The 25,331-nt window shown below is 43.5% G+C and overlaps 1 protein-coding gene across 8 annotated transcripts in view; it reads left to right on the top strand.

The window, feature by feature from the left end:
- Positions 1-25,331, top strand: part of RPAP3 (RNA polymerase II associated protein 3) — a 319,254-nt gene that overhangs the window by 31,500 nt on the left and 262,423 nt on the right. For 7 of the 8 annotated variants that reach the window (XM_085653336.1, XM_085653330.1, XM_085653333.1 and 4 more), the window contains 4 exons: positions 706-849; positions 6,821-6,931; positions 13,535-13,662; positions 23,152-23,273. In XM_085653336.1, the coding sequence (XP_085509462.1) occupies positions 706-849; positions 6,821-6,931; positions 13,535-13,662; positions 23,152-23,273 (505 nt within the window). Of the gene's footprint in view, positions 1-705; positions 850-6,820; positions 6,932-13,534; positions 13,663-20,705; positions 21,010-23,151; positions 23,274-25,331 lie in introns of those variants that run through there. The other variant, XM_085653337.1, reaches the window with a different exon arrangement.

The following is a 25,331-nucleotide window of genomic DNA, read 5'->3' as shown; positions in this document are numbered from 1 at the left end:
GTTAATGTTACTGTATACTTGTATACTATTTTTGAAACGGCATTGACTTCTAACAGGATGGCAATAAGGAACACAAAGCAGCATGGTTAGATAAATCTATACAGGGTAATGCCATCAAACTGATCTAGGCACCTAAAACTTTTCTTGCTGAGGGACACACAAATCTAAGAGTGGTGCTTTATGATTTTCGACATTTAAGAAATGTTGAATGTGTATATCAGTGACCCAAGCGCCGAGAAAAACATACCGGCTGATAGGAAATTAAAATCTTGCTACTGACAAAGTCAAAATCTCCTGTCCATAAACAAAATGCAGAGGATGATTAAGAGATTGGGTTAAATTTCTTAGTATGAAGGAGTCCTCATATATACAGATGTCTTCTTACCCAAAAATTTGCAAAACAATATTGTAGACATTGTATATGGGCTATCCAAAGACTTGCTTGCAAACCTAGGTAATTTTGATTTGTTACATACAGTCCAACATCACAAAATACCAGAACCGTTGAACATTTACATCTTGCACTTCCAGATAAATAAATATGTATTTGAGTTAAATTAAACATGTTTTTTTTGTTCTAGAATCCAACACAATCGTTTTATATATGAAATAGCTGCTTATTCGCCATTGAACGCATTGCTTTTTTTATGAAGTAAATTTAAAAATAAACAACTCATTCTTGTATGATGCCTTTTTCCCATCCAGAGCTTGCCTCCAATTAGAAACCGAAATTATAAGAAAAAAGTAAAAAGCAAATCCAAATCACCAGCAAAAGCTCAGAATCATGAGAATGTGAAAGCCCCCAAGATCAAATCATATGACTATGAAGCTTGGGACAAATTTAATGTGGTAAGCTGAGATCTACCTCTACTTTTGGTTACTTGTAAAAATGCCTAAATTAAATTTTTTAATAGACCACAGTTCCTGCTGTTTCTGTTCATTCAGCATATTCCTTGTTCAGTCTTAATTATCTGCTCATTTGGAACAAACCGAGACTACCTCAGTAACATTTATTGTTATGATGCAGATATGATGTTCCTATTATCTCATGAGGATATCATAGCAACCAGAGATGTGCATATTCATGTCATTTTAAACTTGACTTTCTCTTCATTTTTTTAGGTGGGTGATAGCATTTGTGTAGTTTGTTCACACTACTTGAATCTCAGTAACCTTCCGCAAGATTCTGTGATTCTCTTAGTCTAGAATCACGAGTGTGGAGTTGTATTTGTGAGTGAAGGAAAGATTAGATTGTTCAGCTTATTGTTACTGATGGAGTGTTACATATATCAATATGAATGCCATGGAATATTGCTCTTTCTTTCCTTTCAAAAGGTTGACCGGTTATTCATTGCTTGTCCAGAAGTATTAGTCTTGGGCTGGCAACACTTACACAACCATATATGACTTTGGTGTTGTGTTGTGCACTTGTGGGTTTGATGTACTCTGAATAAAATCTTTATTTGACTTTAATAGGGAAAGATGTATGAGTAAGAGAGATGTGCGATAAACTATATGTGTGGTGCAATGTTGTTTGCATGATAGTTGTGAGTTCTCTCTAGCATGTTCTTCAATAGTGAAGTGTCCTGGCATAGACAAAGGACCATCTAACTTCTCTTGCACTCAGAGAATTTCTTGAGAAGGCCCAGCACTTGCGTTCATTTTGCCAGTTGCGTCATGACCTCTCCACCCTTGGTTGGGACAAAATACTTGGTTCATGTCAGGGGACTGTTTTCCACCATTGGTAAAAGGTCCTTCCAGAACTACTTGGCTTTAGATTATATACCCATGAAGAAGAGTAGCCTCTTGATTGGTTTTCTCAGTGATGCAATCAGGCATCACAAAAAGCCAATGGATCTTACAAGTTGAAAATCCCTTGAACTTTGGTGCACTGTGCATTATTAAATAGGCATACTGGGTAGTAGAGGTATCGAACTGCATGAACCCTATTTTCAATTAAAACAATGAAGAGTCTTCTAGATTGTCAATATCTCTTCCTCTCTGGCTACCATTTTTCCATCGTTCTCTGTCCCCATTGGCCTGCCCCTTTCCCTATCAGTGTACTAACAGCACTCAGCAGATACACAACCACATATGTGCACCCATGTATACATAAACCACAAATACTCATGTACAAAGGTAAGGCACACCTACAAACAGCATGCATATATACTTGCATGCAGCACTCAAGCACGGATGCTGGAACACTTTCTCGCACTAATGCATAGATACCACACTGAGATGGATGGAGAGATGGAGGGATACGCAGGTGTATCAATAACAGGTAGTTTTATTGATGTTCAGACTGCTGCTGTGATGACTGCATGAGGTAGATGTGTGCACAAATGTATAGATGCAGGTATGTGGGTGGATCCAAGTATGAATGGATCCATGGATGAGTGTATGTACAGGACTGATGGAAGGGCAACTGTTTTGTGTGTGTTCTAGTATCTGAGTGGAAAGGTGAACGCATGTAAGTCGAGAACTGAGTAGGTTTATGCACATGCAGGGTGGGCTTATGTGTGTAAGTGGTTTCCTCTGTTCTGGTACCTCTGACCCCAATATATTTCATCCTACACTTGCTTCTGTCACAGTGACAGGGTCTCACTATGTCACCCCTACACTTATAACAAACAATGAATACATTTCCCTAGCCCTGAGATCATTTTGTTAAAACATTCCCTTTGAAAAGTGTTCTGGAAACGTGTTGCTGTATTGTATGTGTATAGCTCTTGTAAATAACAATTGTTACCAATACCCTAAGGATTGTAAGTCTCAAGTCACCTCAAACTTGTAGGCTCGAAAGCTGCTCTAGGAACTTGAGCTTGCCCCCCCCCCCCCCCCCCCCCCCCACCGCAGGGGCTGCGAGGACTGTTGCTACGCCACTAGTCATTTAATGGAGGAACACAGCTCCTGTATGTGCGCCAAGACATAGGCCTGTCTCACAGTTTGAGGTCTTCTTGGACCTGGAGGGGTCCCCAAAGTGATACTGTCATAGTGGCCTTTACTGCATTTACCAGGAGTTAAGTAGCATGAGTGCTGTGGTGGCAACATAATGTGTAGTGATCAGTAGAAGTGAACAGTCCTTTTTATTACTTGTAGCACTGGAGTGAAGTAAAGTTCCTCTGCTGTGTTCTTAACTCATCCTTGGCCTACATCAAGTTAGTGTATAGTGCTGTGCAGTGCATGTGTTTTGTATGCATGAGCATGGTGTCCGTGTGCCTGTGAATGGTAGACTACATGGAAGATTCTGGGTTCCACTTTGGGAGACCGAAGCCTGACTGATGGAGCATGAGGAGGTAGAGGACTACCCCCAAGTGTGGATTGCTGCATTCATGTGAGCTGAGCGGGACACAATTGCACAATTGAGGAAGAAGAGCCCTTTGAAAGGGTTCTCTTTGTTTGAGAGAGTGGTCACTGGAAATGGGCATGACCACATCTCAGGCAGGAGATGGGGCTGATAAGAGAATCTCAGGAAGGAGATGGGGGTGATAAGAGAATCATAAAGAGCTGTAGGGTAATTTTTTAATACACATATGACAGTGGCTGACATCTAGGTGTGGACATTTAGTCACTACCATAGCCTGCTATCAGATTTGGAGTCGCTTCAGCTGTGACCGACTGCTTCCTTGAGGCAGGGCAGAGGAGAGGACACTTCAAAAGGAAGAAGACTCCCAACACAACATTTACATTTAACAAACTTGAAAGACTCAGACCCTAAATCACATTTGGTGTCTGGAAATTAACTAAAAGAAGGGAGCTCGAGGCCCACAAAATTGTCAACTGTTGAGCTTTGGAAAAGGAGAAGCTCTGTAAGATGTCTGCCTGTGACCCTGTCTGGGGTAAGGGCCTGCCAGTCCCCTGAGCCTAAAGCACCAGTGCTTCCCTGCTTGCAAAGACCAGTGTGCCCTGTGAGGAAGAGGAGATCACTGGAGGGAGCAAGGTCCAGTTGGGGATCCTGATGAGCAGATCCCTGTACCGATGTATGAGGAGAGGATGGTGACACCCATCAGGCCATTGTCCATTTGCAGTGTGTAAGTCAACCCCACCACCTTTGGGAAGAATCAAAGGAAACTTACTGCCAAACTGGAGGAGCAACATAGAGACCCAGCCACTGCCCCTGCAGAGCTATGAGTGTTACTCACACAACGCAGATACTGATGACCGCCCGCTAGTGCGACGCCCTGATGGCAGCCTGCTTTTGACGAAAGCAGCAACTGCCGGTGTCTCCCACCAACGCGAATCTCCAATTGCGACCAGCTCTTCCCACCAACCTGAAGTTCCACCCGAGACTCCTCATGTGGAACCTGACTCTGAAAAGGTAAGCTTTCCAGCGAGAATAACCTGGTCCCAGTAGCTGACCCATGCTCCATCGCTGTCAGCCTGAACTTGTGACTTTGACCCAGTCCTGCGAGACCAGATAACCAGGAGTGGCACTTTGGGCTGTTCGCATGAGGCACAGGGTCAAGACTGATTTGCATATAGCTGGATCTGAACTGAGGTGGAGAATTGAGCTAAAGAATGATGATGGATTCAACCCAGATCTGTGACTGGGGGTGAGTGTCTGAAAGGTTTCAGCTCTCTGTCCATCATCACTTTGTGTTTGCTTTGTTCCCCCTAAGTTGGCAGGGTATGCCTAGACGTTGGTCCCTTGCTCACTTTGCCACTGAATTCAAGCTTGCCTGGCTGATGAAGGTTGTTACCCAGAAACCGGTCCCAGGATGCTTGTTTCCGGTTCAGGAAAGACATGGCTTGGCAGTTCAGGCTGGACTGTTCCCATGAGGCACAGGGTCAACACTGATTTGCATATAGCTGGATCTGAACTGAGGTGGGGAAGTGAGCTAAAGAATGAAGATGGATTCCGCGCAGATCTGTGACTGGGGGTTAGTGTCTGAAAAGGTTCAGCGCTCCATCCATCATTTCCTTGTGTTTACTTTAAAAATTCATAACTCTAGTTCTACTTACTGTATTTTGGTGTCATTTTATTTATTAAAATGTTCTTGTTTTTATGCTATCTTACGTTTGGTTTTTACCCTATTACTGTTTGAATGCTGTATAAATACTTTACATGTTGCTTCTAAGCTAAGCCTTCCTGCTTTTGTGCCGAACTACCAGAGGGTTAAGCATACATTAATTACTTTTGAGGTTCACCCTGACAAAGACTGTTTTTATTATTTGATCGGGGCTGTCAACTGATTACATTTTTTTGACACTTGCTGCTGTTCACATCCCTGGAAAAATCAATGGAATATTCTTAAATTCTCCATTTTGCATTCCTGGGATTTTCCTGTTACAGGTGATAGACCCCTCCACACACTCTGGATGCCATGGTTATCAGGAGAAGTGTGGGACTATAGTAAACTATTTGCTTTTATCTATTAAATCTCTCTCCATTTTTGTCATCCTAATACAATCAGTGTGTAAGAAAGAACACATTTTGCAAAGTGCAATCTGAATCACATGATGCTATGGGTTATCTTAAATTCAGTCATACATGTATAGCTACTGTTCCTAAACTCACATTATTTGGCACATTTAGGAAAATGCACACCTTTCCTACGTATCTATTTTTCCTTTGTTAGATTTTACCATATGGTTTGATGCTCAGTTGGTACAGAATGAAAAATCATGATGAGTTGAAAGTCACTTGATGGCTCTAGGTATCTTACATTTTTGGACAATCAGCGAACACTATATATCCCTGTGACTGGAAGAGTTTGGTAGTGGTATATTACTTTTGTAGATCAGCCATTAGGGCAAATAAATTAAAAATGAAACAATTGTTGCCTGTTTCTAGGTTTTCCTACTTACTTGCATTAGTTTTTGGTTTCTATAATTCGTTTCTTTGGGAAAATCTTGAGCAATCTACATAAATGAACCCATGCTAATTCAGAATTTTATCTATAATTTTCAGAAAAATACAGCATTCTTTGTTCACTAATGAGTTTCACACCTGTTGTTACCACCACAAACTGCAATTAGGTATAAACCACAAAGGGAGAAACTATTGACTACTGCTTTGAAAATTACAAAAACTGGGGTGAAAAACGGATTTTTCTTACAACTTTGCCTGTTCGTGAAAGCTGTGAAGAGACTGCTTTTTAGTGCAGCAAACCTTTTGTTGATGACATTTTTATATTGAACACTTTCTTTCACAGCACTTTTTTTCCTCCCAAAAATAAAATTGGCTACATGTTGGCTATGTTCTCAGATCTCTCCAGAGGAAATTAACCGACCATGGGTCGAATCCTCAACGTGTTTAAAAAAGTCACCCATTTGGCCTGGATATGTTTTATGGAAGGCATAAGCGGGCACAGTACCAAATATTGAAAATTAAAAAAAAAAAGGTGTTCAGTGCAGCAATAGCAGGTGGGGAGAGTGCTGTGCTTCAACCCTTAAGGGGTTAAGGCCATTGTTTCTGTGTCCGGTGTTCTGTTTCTAACTTTGTAAATGCAATTCTACACAATAGAATGTCTGTGTACTCCAATTAAAGGGGTCTAGGATATCAGCCTTGTTCACCAGGTTAACTTTTTCTTCAGCCCTTTTAGTCTCATTGACCCTCTCATTAACCCCCTTCATATAAGGAGTATATGATTCCCCTGACAATTGGCCTTTGATAATACACCCACATTATTCCTAGGTTCGTTTCCTGCTTAGTGCTAACAGTATCTTTGTTGAGAGTCACTAACATCTCACCTCAAGTGTTTCTTTTAAACAATAAGAATGCCCCCTTTTAATTTCAGGGTTTATATATTTGAAGACGCTATTGCCATTTCTGCTGTTTATGTCTATTTTTTTCTTTATATTTATGGTGTACTAGGACAAAATACTTGAAGATCTTGATAAAGGTAACAGCACACATGAGTCGGAGTCGGAGGATGAAGACGGAATTCGTGTGGATACAGAGAAGGCTCTTGCTGAGAAAAATATGGTAATGCCCATTGTCATGCAGTATTAAGTCATGGTAGTGGCCAATGGATTGCTGTTGAGGCCATCAGCATTTACAAACTGGCTTGAATTATTCACAGAACCCTCTAATGAGAAGCCAAATAACTTCTCTTGCAAGCTAATCATCTCGGGAGGCTTAGATTGCCCAAGGAGCTTACCCTCTCTCAAACACCCTCTCTTAATGAAAAGATAAACTCCAATTCCCTCCTTCTTGAGGAGTGCTAGAACTGCATCCCTCCTGCAATCCTGACCAAATTCTGATACGTCACTTTCAAACAAGAACTTCCAAAATTGACTGTATCAATTGATATATGCGACCTCTGCCCTGAGTGATTGTTATTACACTTCTTGAAGGCTGTTTTCCTTCCCCCTTATTGTACTCCACGATGCCTCACTTGAACTCCACCATATACTAAAGCTTTTGATTTTTGTTTCTTGCATTACGTAGACGTTTTGCTTTTAATTGATGACACCTTCTACTGTATACCCTTTTGTCCCAACTTTTGCTATTTTGCAAAGTGTTTTGCTTCCCTGTTGGTGCACTATATAAATCTACAAAAACATTAGGAATGCCCATTTGAGATGGCAGATCTAGAGCTTGCACACTATATAGATCAGTCATGATGTAAAACCTTGTTCCTTTAAACTGTACGCCAGTCACCATTCTTGAATTGTGATTAACTATTTTTTTAGGCATTGCTTTCTCCACCAAAGGCATTTTGAAATCACAACACAATTTGAAAAGAAATCCAGCTGTGGCAGCATTTTGCAATTGGCAACACCTAGGGCCATTTTCTGTAATAGAGATATAAAATCTACTTTTAAAGTGCATGGTTCTTGTGCTAAAAAGGCGCATAATGTTGATCAAATCAGTGCCAGTTTGATCTTTGACCTTGTAGTAGACTGAATGTTTTCACACACATTTGATTTGTAACATTGAGCATGTGCATTGAGCAGCAAATGGATGTGAATCGTTATGATTAGGTACAATATTTGCAAGCACATCGAAGAGGTAAAAGACCTCTATATGTGGAAAGGGGAGTTGGTCAGACTTCCCAATGAAAATCATGCCTTCATTACCAAAAGGTATTCTTCATTACACTGAATCCTACTCTTCCTTGTCACGCTACTGACAATATCATTTTGACTATGAAGTGAGCAACCGAGCTGCATTTGTCTCACATTTGCATCTCCTCTATTCCTGAGGGCATATGTCTTGTCCTTCTACTCCTGAAGTCCCTTTTGCAGTACCCAAGCAGTATTGCAATTTTTTAAGATGGTCTGTGATAGAGGGAGTGAAGAAACCCAACACTTGCAGAAGGAAGTCTCGGATTCCCTGCAGTTGGGCTTATTCATAAACTCTGATATTTGAGTCAAATTGGCCTTAGATTGTTCTAATTATGAATGTTCTTCACCTGTTGTCAGGATTAGGAATTAATAAACAGCATAACTTTCATTGACCTCTCTAGCCCAAAGTGGATACTTCCCTAATGAAATAGATCACTGGCGTTTTTTTCACCATTAAAAATTCAACTGACATACTTCCAAGTAATCATTTGGAGCATGTATGCTGGCCCTTTATGCACTCTTGGTTCCCCCCTTGTTGTAATAGATGCTTCTAAGATGGCCATCCAGTTTTCTAGAGCTTGATTCGCTTCCACCTAAACAAATCTCAATTATCCAGAAACAAATCACCATTTTATTAGAAGGAGTGGTGCATCCTGTCATAGCATGTACAGAACCTTTACATGAAAGTCAGTGCGAACATCTCTGTGACAAAGGACGTGGCGTTTGTCTGGATTCTATTGTGTAGACCAAAGCTTTGGAATCTGAAGTTAAGCTGTCTGACATCCAGCGCAGTAAATCCAAGTTAAAATTTATACATGAAATCCTTAAAAGGAACAGACAAAACTTGAGTCACCAAAAGCATGCTTATTTTAACGACCAAGCAAAATAAAAGGAAGTCCTTTGTACCAAAAAGTAATGTGGATGTGTGTATGACAGTGGCCCTCCACTCAGTCTAAATGGCAAAGCCATTGTAAAATAGGAGCTAGAATAAACTTGACTTTGAAATCCTGAAAGGAATGTTCTTAAAAATGGCCTCAAAGATATGTCACCTGCCTTGAGTGAATGAATGAAACTCCATTCGTACAACACAGAGCCCCTTAAACTGACTGCATCTAGCCAATGGCAGCCCACTATGGGCAATAGAAATGTTATATAGCTGTCAAGATTAAAACAGAACCAAACTGTAGTATTTTGGTTAAGGTACAGTGTCTGGATGATTGCCTTTTTCAGACGCAGGTACCAAGTATTCGAATAAAAATTAATGTTCAATTTTTACATTTGACAAAGGCTATTAAACAAAGGTAAAATAAATCAAAAACGTTTTATTTTTCAATGCTTTATAGCATTGAATTACAATTATGTATATTTTTAACAATTTTAAATAATGAAATTTATTTTAATCTAACATTATATTCTATAGGGTTTTATTTTAAGCCTCTGCCGCCATTGTTTTCTATGGGGGTGTTGCAGTATCAATGGTTGGCCATGTGTAGTGTTGGAATTTACTACTGTTTTGGGTTCTTTTTGGTTGTAGTAACTTTAAATGTACAGTTTATGATCAGGAATTGGCTTACTCTTTTGGGTGTTGGTGCATACCCCTTTCTTAATGTTTCCCTAACCTCCTCTTACTCCTCCCTAACCCCCACCTATATTGTAGTAAGTACTGTTTTTCAACGGTGCCCCCAGTCCCTGCCACATTTGCTACAAAATAGTTAACTTACATGTGTGAAGTTTGTTCCATGGAAAAGATAGGAGTGGTGGAGATGAACACTGATGGGGTTGTGGCCAGCATTTTCTAGTACTTTAGTAGTACTATTGTAGTACTTCAAAATGCAGTTTAATAAGCACTTTTTATTTTTTTTAGTTAATGATTTATTTTGAATAAGTCTGCACGATTCCCCAAATGTGCTGCTAGCTGACAGTGTATGGATTGATTTCATTACAAGACCGAAGGCTACCCCTATGCATGTTCTTTTATTTGCTACTCCTGCAGCAGCACCTTCAAAGAACTCTCCAAACAAATTCAATCCAGAACTGGAATCTCAAAAAAACATTAAATGTCTCCTGCATAGAACACTCTTTTAAATGCTGCTAGTGTTCAGATAAGTACCTTTCTTAGATATAAATTGTTTGTTACTGTTTAAGTGTGTGAGTATTTGGGAAGATTGGAGGCTTCTAATTTTCAGAACCGGTGTGTTTAGATGATTGATACAATGTATGATGAAGTTGTTTTGTTGAGTAACTAGGAAATACTTTAATGAGGGTTAGTGGTTTACTTTATTAACGGGTTTAAAAGTGCCGAGTAGCTTACTAGAGAGTTAGTCACAAGGATTACATTTTAAAAAAATATTTAATTAGTTAACATTATTTGAGTTACTAATTGCTTGCGCACACAGGGATCTTACCCGACGGCACAAGCCTGAGGGAGTTAAGGCTGCTTCAGACGTAGGCTTGCAGTTTAGCCTGGGCTTGTGTGGCTGTAAGAGGTCCGTTAGTGAGGCGGTTTGATGTAGGAAACCACACTCGATCGGAGCAAGAGAAGAAAAGACCAGTCATTGGTTGCCGTGATCTTGAAAGAAGGAGGCAGCGTGTGATGTTATGAGGCATTCCCTTATCAGCTGAGGAGATTGAAGCATTGATAAAAAAGAACAGAAATCGGAATAAAGTTAGTACAGTTATTGGGTGATTAAAACATACAGTTTGAAGAAGAAGATCAGGTTAAGTCTTGAATAGATGGTTTTTTATTGGTAAAAAAGAAAAGGTCCTCAGAGAACAATGGTGCTCAGCTACAAGTGGTTGAAGGTAGAGTCAGTGAGGAAAGTTTGAGAAGATTTATACAAAATGAGGTGAAAGCTTCTGTTAGAGAAGTAGTGGAGATTGTTTTGGATAAAAAGAGAAAGGAGAGTAGATCAGAGGATCATTTTTTGGTCATTTTCAGATGAAGAGGTCACCAGAAAGATGAATAGGCAAGGGAAGTAAGTAAGGAAGACAAAACATATGGATAAAAGAAGCATGGATGGATTTAACTCCACAAGAGTGGGTGCCCTTGGCGGTATGCAAAGCAAAGGTGTCCTTTCCGGCACGCAGGATCTATCAGACGATGATTATTTAATGGAAACTGATGAGACCGTTTTGGAAAGGTCAGGTAAAATGTATGATGAGTTCATTTATGGTGTAGATCAAGAGGATGATTTGAATGATGATGTAAAGGCGGAAGCCGCGTCATCTTCGAAGATGGTAATAAAAGTGCCTTTGGGAGAGGACATGTTCAGTCCGTATGATTTAAGGCATCCGAGAAGTGCGGATTGGTAGCCATTGGATCATGTCCGCAAGTTTATTAAGAAATGGATCAGAAAGCCACTTGAGAGGGAGGTTAGAAAAGTTCTAAAGGTGGAATGTTCAAGGCCACAAATAGAAAATAAGATATGTTATACTCCTAACCCAGACCCTGAGATGATTACATATCTGTTTAAGATGGGAAGAGACCCTGACAAGGGTCTGGAACATTCTTTAAAACCGTGCCATGATAGGCTTCTGGACATTTTAGGGTCACTTGCGAAAATAATGGATATGGCTAAGGAAGCCCATTTGAATGGGGAACAGGTTGATGTGGAGTTGCTATGTGATTGGAGCCAGAGAGCTACGGTGTTTCCGGGGAATGCTAATTCCGGTTTGTTGGCAGAACGCAGGAAGTCTGTGTTGATGAAGATAAACCTAAAGTTAGGGGAGAGGGCAGACAAGGAGCCCAGTAATAATGCGAAGGGCTTACATTTTGGAGAGGGCATGGTAAAGAGTTTATGTAAACATCTAGCTACTTTAACCGCCCTTGATATAGCTCAGAATAATATGAGAGGTTTTTGGAGGTATTTTTGGAAGGGCCAGCAGCCAAGGACCTTATGCTGGCCGGGTATTTCAAAGGTCCCAATACAACTACATATATAGAGGAACAGGAAGAGGATTTCAAGGCTCCTCTGGATTTTTTTTCCACAACGAGGAAGGATCAGCAGAGCGAGAAGTACTATTTGGGGAAGAGGTCAATCGGCGTCCAGTGCACGAGGTGAGTATGGAGATTACTTTTGGTTCTTCCCTGAAAAGAATAGGCAGACGTTTACATTTGTTTCTGGCGCAACGGAGAAAGGTAACAAATGACCCGTGGGTTCTGAATATAGTCCAGGGGTTCGAGATAGAGTTTGTAGAATTACCAGTTCAGGAAAAAGAGCCAAAAGTGTTAAGTTTAACTCTGGAGCAAATAAGGATTGCAGATGTAGAAATAGAGGCAATGTTACAGAAAGAGGCAATACGTCTGGTAGAGGATCATTTGAAAGGCTATGTAAGTACTTTGTTTTTAGTGGAAAAGAAGGACAAATGATCGAGACCGGTAAACTTAAGAACTTTGAATCACTCTTTGGTTTAAGTTTGGAAAGCATTTTAAAAGCAGCTGATTGGTCAAATGTGGGTACTTTTGCAAAACACTATTTTAGACCAATTTAGCACGTCACAAGTGGTGTTGAAGGGCTTTCAACATGCATAATGGTAGCCTCCGGTCTTTTAGTGAAATGGCGATTCTCAGATTAACATAAGAGAATCAGGATTTCATTAAAGACGCGGAGGCTATTATTATCTCTCCCACCTCTTCGGTAAAAAAGATACAAAATATAAACAGGATAAAAGAATAAAAAGGGAGGAGGTGGGAGGAAATTTGAAGAAATTGACTTGTTTTGCATGGATTGATCAGTTGATGTTTTTAGTAAAATGCAGATTGTTTTGAAGTTGTTTAAAGTTCAGTCTTAAGGGACAAGAGTTTTAATTTCATGTTTTGTTACAGATGCACAGTTGTCAACGGAAGATAACATGGAGATCACAGATGAAGGAGGAACGATCACTGGCTTTGCAGTTTTGCATTTAAAAGAGGAAGAGTGTTCTCTGCAGGAGACATTTAATGTTGTTTTGAGATTCCAGTTCTGGATTGGTTTTGTTTGTAGAGTTATTTTAAGGTGCTGCTGCAGGAGTAGCAAATAAAAGAATTTGCATAATGTTAACCCTTTTCGTCTTTAATGAAATCCTGATTCTCTTATCATGTTAATCACCATTAAATTATTTAAACTGAGAAAAAGCATATTTCTTTCGCTCCCCTTTCTGAGGAGCTGTAATCTGTTGCATTCTAACTCCATCCATGTTAATGAGTGGAAGGATTGGCCTGTCAGTTATATATTCAATACTCATTCAACTATCACCCTTTTTTGAAGCAGAAATGTGTAATTTGTCCTAAGGTCAGGAAATTGTGCTCTACATTGGTACTATTGAAAATTGAAGGGTTTATTGGAAAAATGTGAATTTTATGCATCTACCCCAAAGCTCTATGATAATTTCGAGTACTTAATTATCAGAATGTTGCTTTTAATTCCTCCTGCTTAAAATGCCCAGTTCATATGTGTATTAAGTGTTTTCATTGACATAGAAATCAAACATTTAACATTATGTATTATTTACAAAATTAATCAAATCATAATTTGTACAGGGTAATGTGTTTTTCAAAGAAGGCAAGTATGATGATGCAATAGAAAGTTACACCCGAGGGATGAACGCTGATCCATACAATCCAGTCTTGCCAACTAACCGAGCAGCTGTGTTCTATAATCTAAAGAAGTAAGTCTTTCATTTGTTCCTACTGTTGTAGTGATGGTTTATGCTTCTGGTAGGAAGAACATGTTTCCAATTTTTCAGGGATTTTATTAGTTGAATGTTGTCCACGATTTGCAAGGGAGATGCATTCTTTCATATGGCATCCCAACATATGCATCTCACCATAAACATTAAGGATCAAGATAACAAAACCTTCAGGCTGAACATAAATCTGTCGTAGATAGTTTATTCTACTGATCTATCTTACCAGCTCCAACATAGTACTCAATCACCATGTGCACTGGAAATGGATCTGGTGTGATCAATGCAAAGTGAGAATTATCTGTTTAGTATTTAAAGTACAAGCTTTTTGCTTCACTCTGTCATATGAGTTTCTGTCCTGTATCTCATATGTGTTTCTGTCCTATGTCCCTTTCTTTGCTTCATACCTTTGTATATTTTATTCCATGATAGAACTAATACACTAAGAAACTATATACTAATTCAAACGTTGAAGCCTCCATGCTCGTCTGACAGTTTATCTTTCATAGAATGCTTTGAGACTTGGCCATGTGCCATTTTAGCTTAAACGTTTTTGATGTTTGAAGGTCCTTTATATGCTTTATAAAAATGTTATTTGCTTTCGAGCTGATGTATGTAAACCCACATCAGTTGTTATGATGGTTTGATTGCAGAAGGATTCTGCTTGATGTAGCATTTGTGTGCGCCATACCTTTCAGGGTGTAAGTACTCTTTGGGTTTTATTTATTGGGATATATATGTTCTGCTATGCAGAACTGTTGCACACACTATCATCCGGATAGGTATCCTGGCGCTGAACGTCTGTGAGTCTAGCCAAACCTACGGACTAGTAGGACTATTGGAAAAGCCAGGTCTTCAACTTCTTGCGACTTCATGGAGTGAGGAAGAGGCTCTTGTGTGTAGAGGCAGGTAGTTCCAGACTCCTAGTAGTGATGTAGGAGATGGTTCAAATGCCGGATCTTGATTTCCATATGCGTGGGATGTGTGCATTTAGAAGTCTGGACAAGCAGAGGTGTCTAGAAGATTGAAGAAAGCAGATAAAATTGTTGAGGTATGGTGAGCCAGTGTTATGTAGTGCCTGAGGAGTTGTGCTAGTTTGTTTATGGGAAGCTAGTGGAGCTCCTTCAGGTATTGCATGATGTGATTGCAACGTGGGAGTTTGAGAGTTATTCTGAATGGTCTGCAGCCTTCCAGTGACATTTTTGTGTATCCCGCATAGAGGGTGTTACGATAGTCCAGTTTGCTTGTGACGATGGCATGCATGAAGTTTTTTCGAGTGCTGATTGGGAGCCATTTGAAATCTTCCTCAGATTCCTTGGTTATTTGCATAGGTGGGGGTCGATCCTAGCTCTGTTGGCACCAGGTAAAGTCCCACATTCGAGACATCTTCCCGAAGATCAGAGACTTTGGTATTGTCGCTGTTCAGTTTCTGACAGTTGGTCTTCATCCAGTGGGCAATTTCAGTCATGCAGGCAATGAACTCGATCCAAATACTGGGCTTCTTATCCGTGGGAAAGAGAATGAGCAATGTGTCGTCGACTTAGGAGAGGGCATTGATGTGAGAGCAGACGATGCTTGCTGGAAGGGATCATGGGTTGGGCTCAGGACGGATCCTTGCCGATCTCTGCAGATGAGATTGCAGGCGTGTAAGTTGCCAGGCTAACTGACTTGGTCAGGAAGGTGCAGGTCTGTAGGAGTGTGTGTCCTTAGGATGGGTGAGGCCATGTCAAATGCTGCAGAGAGGTCCAGGAGGATGAGGGTCACAATGTTTCCGCCGTCCAGAGTCATGCTGAGGGGAGGGGGGTTGAGGTGAGGGGGGGTTGTGTGTGTTTTTTTTTTTTTTTACCTACTGGTAGTAGGTAGTTATAGTCAGCACCTATTATCCAAATTCGTAACATTCTTTTTCCAATAACTTTCGCGCCGGATGACGAATCTTCGTGAAAGTTTCAAAACTGGTGGGGTGCTCCGGTCAGCTCCTATCCTGAAAGTTTGGGGGTGATTCGTGAAGCTGGCACCAAGGAAAAAAAGGGGGTCCCAAAACGCGTTTTCTCCGTGTTATTTCCCAGAGGAAATTTTGGAAAAGGCTACAGCCCAAACTGCTGAACGGAATTGGACCAAATTTTGCAAAAAGGTAGCCCTTGGTTCAGAAAGAGACCTTTTGTTAAAATGATGTAAATCCGTTCCTGAGAAATTAAAAAAATATAGGTCAAAAAATACTTTAGACACAGTTGTAGCATAAACTGCTGAACGGAATTACACCAAATATGGCAAAAAGGTACTGCTTGGCTCAGAAAGCGACCTTTTAAAAAATTGTGTAAATCCGTTCAGTAGGTTTTGAGAAATTAAGAAATAAAGAAAGTGATATCTATGGCCGCGGTGGATACACGCACCCTCCCAATCACAAGCTTCATGCTAATTGGCTGTCAATACTCCAAACCAGGAAGTGCTGGCAACCATCTTGTGCTTCGGTAGAACCAAGGCACAAGAAAACAGAAAAACAAATGCGCAAAACAAGAAAAGGGGGCAGGGTAGAAACACCCTGACCCCCTAGGCCTGCTCAGGGGGCCCCAGAAGGACCCCCAGGGCTAAAAGAAGCATTTTTTGCTTTTAATTGCGGGATGCGCGGAGGATCCGTGGATCCGGACGAAAAACAAACAAAAAAAAAAACGAAGCGCGGTCTCCCACGCTTCGTTTTAATAAAGCCCCCGGGTGGCCCAGGTCCGGGGGGCAGTTGAAAAAAAGTGTGGGGGGAGGCCCCGATCCCCCCCACACTTGCCCTGGGGACCGCCACCTCCTCGGGGCTTGATGAAATAGGCGTGGGGGGGCAGCCCCCTCTTTTAGCCCCAGGGACCGGCTCCCCCGGGGCAAATTTTTAAATATGTGGTGGGGCCCCAATCCCCTCCACACTTGCCCTGGGGACCACCATCCCCCCGGGGCTTTAATTGTAAGCGGGGGGCACATGGCCCCGCGCAGCCCCGGGGACCGCCACCCCCGAGGCTTTTAAAAAAAAAAAAGGAATTAACCTGTGTTGCGGGGCACATGGCCCCCCACATGCCCCGGAGACCGCCACCTCCCCGGGGCACTAATTATTCAAAATAGGACCACCACCTCCCCTGGGCTTTGTATTAAGTGGGAGGGGGCCCCACTCCTGGAGCCAATGATGGCCCTGGGGTCCGCCACCCCCCAGGGCCTGCTCATGCAGTGTCCCGGGGTGCCCACCCCCGGGACACTGCTGTTTGCAATGATGGGGCGAGAGCCTCGCGGCTCCTGCCCTGTCAATGCAAACTATGCTTTGCTTCATTGAAGCGAGAGCAGGGAAACCTGCTCTCGCTACAATGAAGTAAAGCAGAATTGCTTTTCCATAAGGGGAGCTGCATGTCAGCAGCTCCCCTTGTGGAAAAGCAATGCCGGCTCCCGCAGGACGCGGGGAACCGGCGGGACCGTGGGGGATTGGGGACCCTCCCATGGTCCCCAACGGATAGGGCCTGCCCCGGGGCATGGGGTCCCGGGTCCAGAAGTGGCCCGGGAGGGTGGCCACCCAGCCACCCTCCCCTAAAAAATTTTTTTTTTTAAAAAGGCAGGCCGGCCGGTCACGGGGAAGGGATCCCCGGGGCCATAATCGGCCTGAGGAGGGGAGCCACGCGACCCCGCTCTGGAGAAGAAAAAAAAGCAACGGTCAGGCCCCGGGGGATAGGGTCCCCGGGGCCAGAAGTGGCCCGGGAGGGGGGCTACGCGGCCCCCCCTCCCAAAGAAAAATATAAATAAAGGCCGGCCCCAGGGGATAGGGTCCCTGGGGCCAATAGAGGCCTTAGGAGGGGGGCACGCAGCCCCCTCCTCCATAATAAAAAAAAAAAAAATTTGGCCATGCCCCGGGGATGGGGTCCCCGGGGCCGGATTTGGCCACGGGAGGGGGGCCCACGCGGCCCCCTTCCCGTAACATTTTTACTTTTTTTTAATAAATGGGGGTCAGGCCCCTGAGGATGGGGTCCCCAGGTCCCATAATATAGAAAAGGAAGTGGGGGCCACACAGCCCCCCTTTAAAAAACGAAAAATGACCGGCATCGCGCCAGAGGCCCCGCCCCCTCCCTGCAGCATTCTGCAAACGTGCCCCCTGGTGCGTTGTAAGATGGGGAAGTAATTCCCCTTCAATATTGGGGGTCTCTGGGGGCCAACTAGCCCACCAGGAACCTCCAGTATGCGTCAGGTAGCTGCGTTGCAGGGAGGTGTTCAGAGGTGTAAAAAGGGGCTTGGCCTCTGAACACCTCTCTGCAACTCAGCTCCCTGACGCATACTTGAGGTACATGGTGGGCTAGTTGGTCCCCAGGGACCCTCAGGATTGAAGAGGAATTAATTCCCCAAATTAAAACGCGCCACAGGGCGTGTTTACACACATGTGACCTCAGACCCTGCCCCCTTCCTTCACCACTGTGCAAATGCGCCCCCTGGCAAGTTGGGGGAATTAATTCCCCTTGAATACTGTGGGTACCTGGGGGCCAACTAGCCTACCAGGTACCTCCAGTATGCGCCAGGGAGCTGCTTTGCAGAGAGGTGTTCAGAGGCCACGCCCCTTTTTAACCTCTCTGCAACACAGCTGTGGTGCTTACTGGAGGTACCTGGTGAGCTAGTTGGATCCCAGGGACCGTCAGGATTCAAGGGGACTTTATCCCCCAACTCAAAACGCGCCACGGGGTGCGTTTTTGCTCAGTGGTGAAGGAAGGGGGCGGGGCTAGAGGTGACGTGTGCAAACACATCCCGTGGTGCGTTTTAAGTTGGGGAATTAATTGCTCTTCAATACTGAGGGTCCCTGGGGGCCAACTAGCCCACCACTTACCTCCAGTAAGCGCCACGGCGCTGCATTGCAGAGAGGTGGCCCAGGCCATGCCCCTTTTTACCACACTCTGCAACATAGCTCTGTGGCGCTTACTGGAGGTAAGTGGTGGGCTAATTGGCCCACAGGGACCCTCAGGACTCAAGGGGACTTAATCCCCCAATTTACAACGCACCAGGGCGCGTTTTAAGTTGGAGAATTAATTCCCCTTGAGTCCTGAGGGCCCCTGGGGTCCAATTAACCCACCAGGCACGTCCAATAAGTGCCACAGAGTTGCATTGCAGCGTGGTGTAAAATGGGGCCTGCCCTTAGACCACCTCCCTGCTACGCAGCTCTGTGGTGCTTACTGGAGGTATGTAGTGTGCTAGTTGGACCCAGGGACTCTCAGGATTGAAGGGGACTTAATCCCCTAACTTAAAACGTGCTACAGGGAGGGGGCGGGGCCAGAGGTGACTTGTGCAAACTCGCCCTGTGGCGCGTTTTATGTTTGGCAATTAAGTCCCCTTCAATCCTGAGGGCCCCTGGGGGCCAACTAGGCCACCAGGTACCTCTAGTAAGCGCCACAGGGCTTTGTTGCAGAGAGGTGGTCCAGGCCATGCCCCCTTTTACACCTCTGTGGCGCTTACTGGAGGTACCTGGTGGGCTAGTTGGACCCCAGGGACCCTCAGGATACAAGGGGACTTAATCTCCCAACTTAAAAAGGCCACAGGGTGTGTTTGCACACATGTCACCTCAGGCCCCCCCCCCCTCCTTTCACCACTGTGCAAACGCGCCCCGTGGCGCGTTTTAAGAGGTAGTTTTAATCCCCCTGCCCTATTATGTACTAGGGACTTACAGAGGAGGTCATGCCAATCCCAGGGGTACCCAAACGCATAGTGTTCCCTAGTGTATGTAGGTGCTTTCACTGTATTCTAAGTGTCTTTTAGCATAGCACTTGCTCTAGGCCTGGTTAGTCAGCCACCAGTACCCGTCTGAAAAAGTTTTGGGCACAGGATGATTTTGCAACAAGGCCTCTTTCTGCTCCGCTGTCGGTTCTTTCTGCACGTCTTCCTGCACTTTTCTTAGTCTTTGTGGACTTCTGTTTTTTCTTTCGGCATTTCTTTTGCTTCTTTCTGTTCTTTTTTTCTTCTTTCTTCACATGTCCTACCTCTGTAGGCATAGTTAGAAACTAGCATTTAAAAAACCTTTGAAATTCACAGAACAAACTATAGGTTTCAGGCACGTTATAGTTAGAAATTAGCATTTAAAAAAACCTTAGAAATTCACTGAATAAACCATTTGTTTTAGGGAAAGTTATAGTTAGTTGGACATTGCACTCATACAAAACGCGTGAAATTCCCCCGTTAGTTCGTTCAGCCAACTATAACTTGCGCCCCCGCAATGCACTGCTGATGACGTCCCATATTACATCACTGCATGCGATGGTGACTCGGTGTTCGAGTCTGCAATATTCTCCCCCTTAGCCAGTGAACAGAGCCTCCGCCAATCCTTTGTGAGGCTTTGTGTATTTTAAATGGACTGCGAATAGCAAGAAGGACATTTGCATTTGAGAAAGGCGATTGGATGCCGAACGTCATGCAGTCTAACTTGCATGAATAAAAGGATTGCATCCCAGGCTTCCTGTGTGGGCTCTTTCCTTCCGCAGAGGGACGGGACTGGTTTTCTATGTGTGGGTGCGGCCACGAGCACCGATAGCCCCCCTCCAACAAGAGTTTGGCGTATTAGTGGCAAGTTTTGGTGGTTTCTCAAAATGTTTGGGGAACGCTGAACCGCTGTATCTGGTAGCAATCTGCGAGGCCAGTCACTGCTGGATTGTGACTTCACAAGGATGCCTGCACTTACTAAAGTGACCGGTGTCCCTGCATGCTACTGGAGTAACGCGGCTGGAGGAAGGGTCGAGATTCAACACCTCGTCTCCATGGTAACTTCCTGGCACAAAGGGCAAAAGCTGCAGACACTGCCCACTGGGGCTTGTACTTAGTGATTGTCTGCATGCGATGGTGACTCAGTGTCCGAGTCTGCAAGATTCTCTCCCTTATCCAGTGAACAGAGCCTCCGCCAATCCTTTGTGAGGCTTTGTGTATTTTAAATGGACTGCAAATAGCAACAAGGACATTTGCATTTGAGAAAGGCGATTGGATGCCGAAACGCGTCATGCAATCCAACTTGCATTAATAAAAGGATTGCATCTCAGGCTTCCTGTTGTGGGCTCTTTCCTTCCGGAGAGGGATGGGACTGGTTTTCTATGTGTGGGTGCGGCCACGAGCACCGAGAGCCCCCCTCCAACAAGAGTTTGGCGTATTAGTGGCAACTTTTGGTGGTGTCTCAAAACGTTTGGGAAACGCCGAACCGCCGTGTCTGGTAGCACTCTGCGAGGCCAGTCACTGCTGGATTGTGACTTCACAAGGATGCCTGCACTTACTAAAGTCACCTGTGTCCCTGCATGCTACTGGAGTAACGCGGCTGGAGGAAGGGCCGAGATTGAACACCTCGTCTCCATGGTAACTCCCTGGCACAAAGGGCAAAAGCTGCAGACACCGCCCACTGGGGCTTGTACTTGTGATTGTCTGCATGCGATGGTGACTCGGTGTCCGAGTCTGCAAGATTCTCCCCCTTAGGCAGTGATTGCATCGCAGGCTTCCTGTGTGGGCTCTTTCTTCCAGGGAGGGAAATATATGTATATGTATATGTATATGTATATGTATATATATATATATATATATATATATATATATATATATATATATATATATATAATAGATTCATCCCCTATAACTTTGACCAACGTGCACCATACTTCGAGAAAAATATATAAAGGACTTGCTGTCTTTCACTTGTTTCTACAGTGGATTCCAATAGGGAATTATTATTTTACTTGAACTCTGAAACCTTTGAACAGATTCCCACCAAGTATTTAATGCACACCTGCCTTTTTCCCCATTCGGTGCTTTTTTGGGTGCTTTTTGTTGGTTTAGTGGAAATCTGTTCAGCTCTTTTGGAGTTATACGGACAAATGTGAGTGCCCAGTGTGCAAGTTAAAGTATATATTTCAGACTATCTGTGAGATCCTGAATTGCAAGCTTTAAGAACACAGGAACAACAATGCACAACACTGTGCACTGGATACTTGGATGTGTTTAACTTCTAATGTTTTTAAACAGTGGGAAACACTAGAAAAATGCGATAGAGGGGAGCGTGGTGGGGAGCCAATATTAAATAAAAGTGAACAGGTAAGCTCAGCTTCTTGCAGCTATCTCACTGCAGCTATCTCACACTGGTCTCCTGCCCACTCTGTTTTACAGTCCAGGGACAGATAAAAAAAATCCTTCTCCTCGTGCCTTCCCTCTTGGCCTGGGGGTTATTCCTAGTACACCCCCCCCACCACCTTCCCAAAAGCCCATGAGGTTTAATTTACTCTCTATCCGGCCTGGCCTAAGGGCTGTGAAGGGGCATATCATGCTCATGCCCTTCCACCTTGCTTGAGGGGGTTTGTAACTTGAACCAGGCATCTTCAGCTGTCCAGGTGTGTGCACCATTCCCCCTCCCTTTGTCCCAGGACAAGGGGTGAGAATTTACCTCTCCCTAACAATGTCAAAATTTAGGGATGCTAATCCTTACCTCATCTTGCCTATGAAGAAAGAGGGAACATTTGCCCATTCACCCTAGACACTACCAAAGTGTTGCTATTTCTTAAACCCCCTCCTAACTGCCCAAGGGTGATCGTGGCAAAGGTGCCTCTTGCTGCAGACGCTCCCTGTATGCGGGAGGAACTATTCATTTGAACATCCTCTTAACTTGCCAAAGGATGAGAGGGGGAAAATTGCCCACTCACCTTGCTAAGGGGATAGTGGGAGGATGTGAGCTTTAGATAATGGAAATAATTGGAGAAGTGTGTCTCGGCGTGGCACCCATTTCTACGCTCTCATTCTATTCAGGAAGACATTTTTTCAGGTGGTCTGCTCCTCTGTGGTTTGTACGAGGTGAGTTCTAAAGAGGAGTGAGTCTCAGTAAGTCAGGGGAGTAGGAGGGTAAAAAACACAGGGGAGTGCTCTTTTGCAAAACCTGCCAGCATAACACTGCATCTAAGAAGGGAAATAGATTTTTTACTTCCGCCCTGGAGCTTGTAGTTTTTCTATTATAATTGGATGGACAGGACTAAAGTACTAAAATGCAGAGATGAAAACCTGGTCTGGATATGTTACTCATGCATGAGCCTGAAAGTCTGGAGAGCTCTGCACATTAAGGCTCAGATTTCACAGACTCTTACTTGCAATTCAAAAAGAGAGTGGGCGCACACTGCCTCACATCCCAACACTCAATTCACCCCAGTGCATCATGGTAAATGCAGTGCATAATAATAACACTTAAGTGACAGGCATTAGATTTTTTTCCTAGCTCTCAATTCAGCAGTTGTGTGTGTGTGTGTGTGTGTGTGTGTGTGTGTCATTTTATTATGATGTTTGTATTGGTTATTGTGTTTTTGTAGAATTGTGCACTAATATGTACTTCTAAAACCATTCATTAAGTTGAAAGCAATACATTGTTGATAAGTTTATCTCTGTAAGGTACATGTTTATTTTGAAGCATGTATTTCGTTTTCTGTTTGTCTTTGCCTCTGTCAAATACATTTCCATTCTTTTTAGGTTTGCTGTTGCTGAATCCGATTGTAATTTAGCTATTGCCTTAAACAGAAACTATGCAAAGGCTTATTCTAGAAGAGGAGCGTGTCGGTTGGCTTTAAAAAACTTTCAGGGTGCAAAAGAGGGTAAGTTTTAGATGTATTCATTTTGAATGTGGAACACACCAAAATGCATGATTAAAATGAACCTCTTATTTGTTCTATATTCATTTCAGAGAAAACCACGTTGAAGGTGCTGTACCCAGCAACCAGTCTGTGGTTTTGCTGTTGGCACTGATTATTTATGCATTACAAAATACTGATGGCAAGCTTGCTTCTACATGAATACATCAACCAAAATAGCAGCTTGAGTGGCTTGAGAAGGATAGAAAAAATTGAAAAGGAAGATAAGAGAAATGAGAATGCAACTGAAAGGCAAATATGCACAACCTATAGTCTGACGATGGAGAGAGGTCCGGAAAGTCGCTAGCAGCTATGATTCAGTGTCCTGAAGCTGCAAACGATATTACAGAGACAGATCACTTTCAGGGGGAGAAGTGTTACAACCCCATGTGTATCTTTTCTATGCTCTCAACCTTTTACAAGAGGCTGTATACCTCTACTGGCACCGGCCACATTGAAGACATCACAAAATACCTCGCTGATGTGGGCCATGGACGGTTGAGCGATGCCCTCGACTATTTTAGACCAGCCCTTACTCTAGACAAAATCCTTACAGCCATTAGTTTACTTCCCACATGTAACACGTTATAGGGTGATGGATTCCCAGCAGAGTTCTAAAAGCACTATGCCTTGCTACTAGCCTCCCAACTGCTTGCAGTCTATGAAGAGGCTTGGCCATCTGGGCTTCTTCTACAATCCATGCACAAGGCCATTATTGCTGTTCTGAAGCCTATGAAAGTCCCTTATCTGTGCAGCTCTTTTCGGCCTCTCGCCTTGTTAAATTGTGATGCCAAGATTTTAGCCATATTGGTTGTGAACCGTTATACACTCCTGTGTTGGGTCGTGTCTCCATTCCAATCTCCTGGAGTCACGAGGAGATCAGAATGTTGATGTTGGAATGCTGTGAGGAAACTTTTGTGTGCTGGTGCTGAGATCGGCAGCTGCTGCCTGTCGCTTGGTGTTGCCTGAAGGAATAAACTCACCTGCTGCACGAACACGGTGTCGGTCTTTCAGTGGCGACAAGCCTCAGCGCAGAGACACCCAGCGTGGAATTGTTTTCAGGAGGAATGAACTCTCCCAAGTGCATCTTGGCTGCTGCCCGAAACGGAGGTTTCCTTTGCACCTTAACTAAGCGCCACCCCAGGTGTAAGTATGTCTGGCCAGGCCTTTCAGTAGGCGCAGAATCAAATCCACCTTATCCTCACTTAAGGTCTTAAAAACCAAAAAAGGAAACCAATACATTGCACATGTGCTCGTTAATATTTGGTGCCCATCTGTGTGCAGACTATGCAATGAGTCAGACAAAGCTGACGCATTGAATGTGCACGTCGGCATTGGAGGCCATTTTGGTCAAGTGAGCTGCAATAGTCTGACGTATTGAAAATGCGCATCAGCATTGACAGCCATTTTAGTCAATTTGGCATCAATAGCATAACATTCCCTACAAGCAGCGTTCCTTACAGTGCGCATCATCACTGCCGTCATTTTCTATTGGGGGAAAGGCATCATCATCGCCAGACACTTTGAGCAATTGGAACAATCGATCCTCCAGTGCGGCCATCTTTAATTGCAAACATCTGCTTCTAGTTTCCTGTTGGATCATCTCTCCAAGAAATCTATGCCAGCGGTGACTAGCACACCTTTTACTTAACTTTGTGCAGTTCATTGTGTTGGAACCACATTTGTAGTGACTGTCCACCTACTCAGTTTTGTCGTTGATGACCAGCACATATAGGTGTCTTATTTCATTTCCTCAAATTTTTTGGGAGTAACAGTTCTGCAGTACTGTGGCAGAAGTTCCTGGCAGCAGCTGAGCTATAATTTCTAGCAACGCAGTGAATTATAGCTTCGTCTCCTTTCTTAGTTGTCCCAAGCACATCCCCATCAAGTTGGGAACAATGACATGAAATATTCAAAGCCTACTTAGAGGATATTGATGTCGATTCATTTACATCAAAGGAAAAAAAAAGTCTTGTTGCTATATAACTTAGGTGCTGAGGGCAGGAGTAGACTTAAAATTCT

This window comes from Triturus cristatus, chromosome 4_1 (genome assembly GCF_964204655.1).
Source record: "Triturus cristatus chromosome 4_1, aTriCri1.1, whole genome shotgun sequence".
Taxonomy (NCBI): domain Eukaryota; kingdom Metazoa; phylum Chordata; class Amphibia; order Caudata; family Salamandridae; genus Triturus; species Triturus cristatus.
The sequence above is the reverse complement of the archived record's forward strand: the minus strand, read 5'-3'. Positions and strand labels throughout refer to the sequence as shown.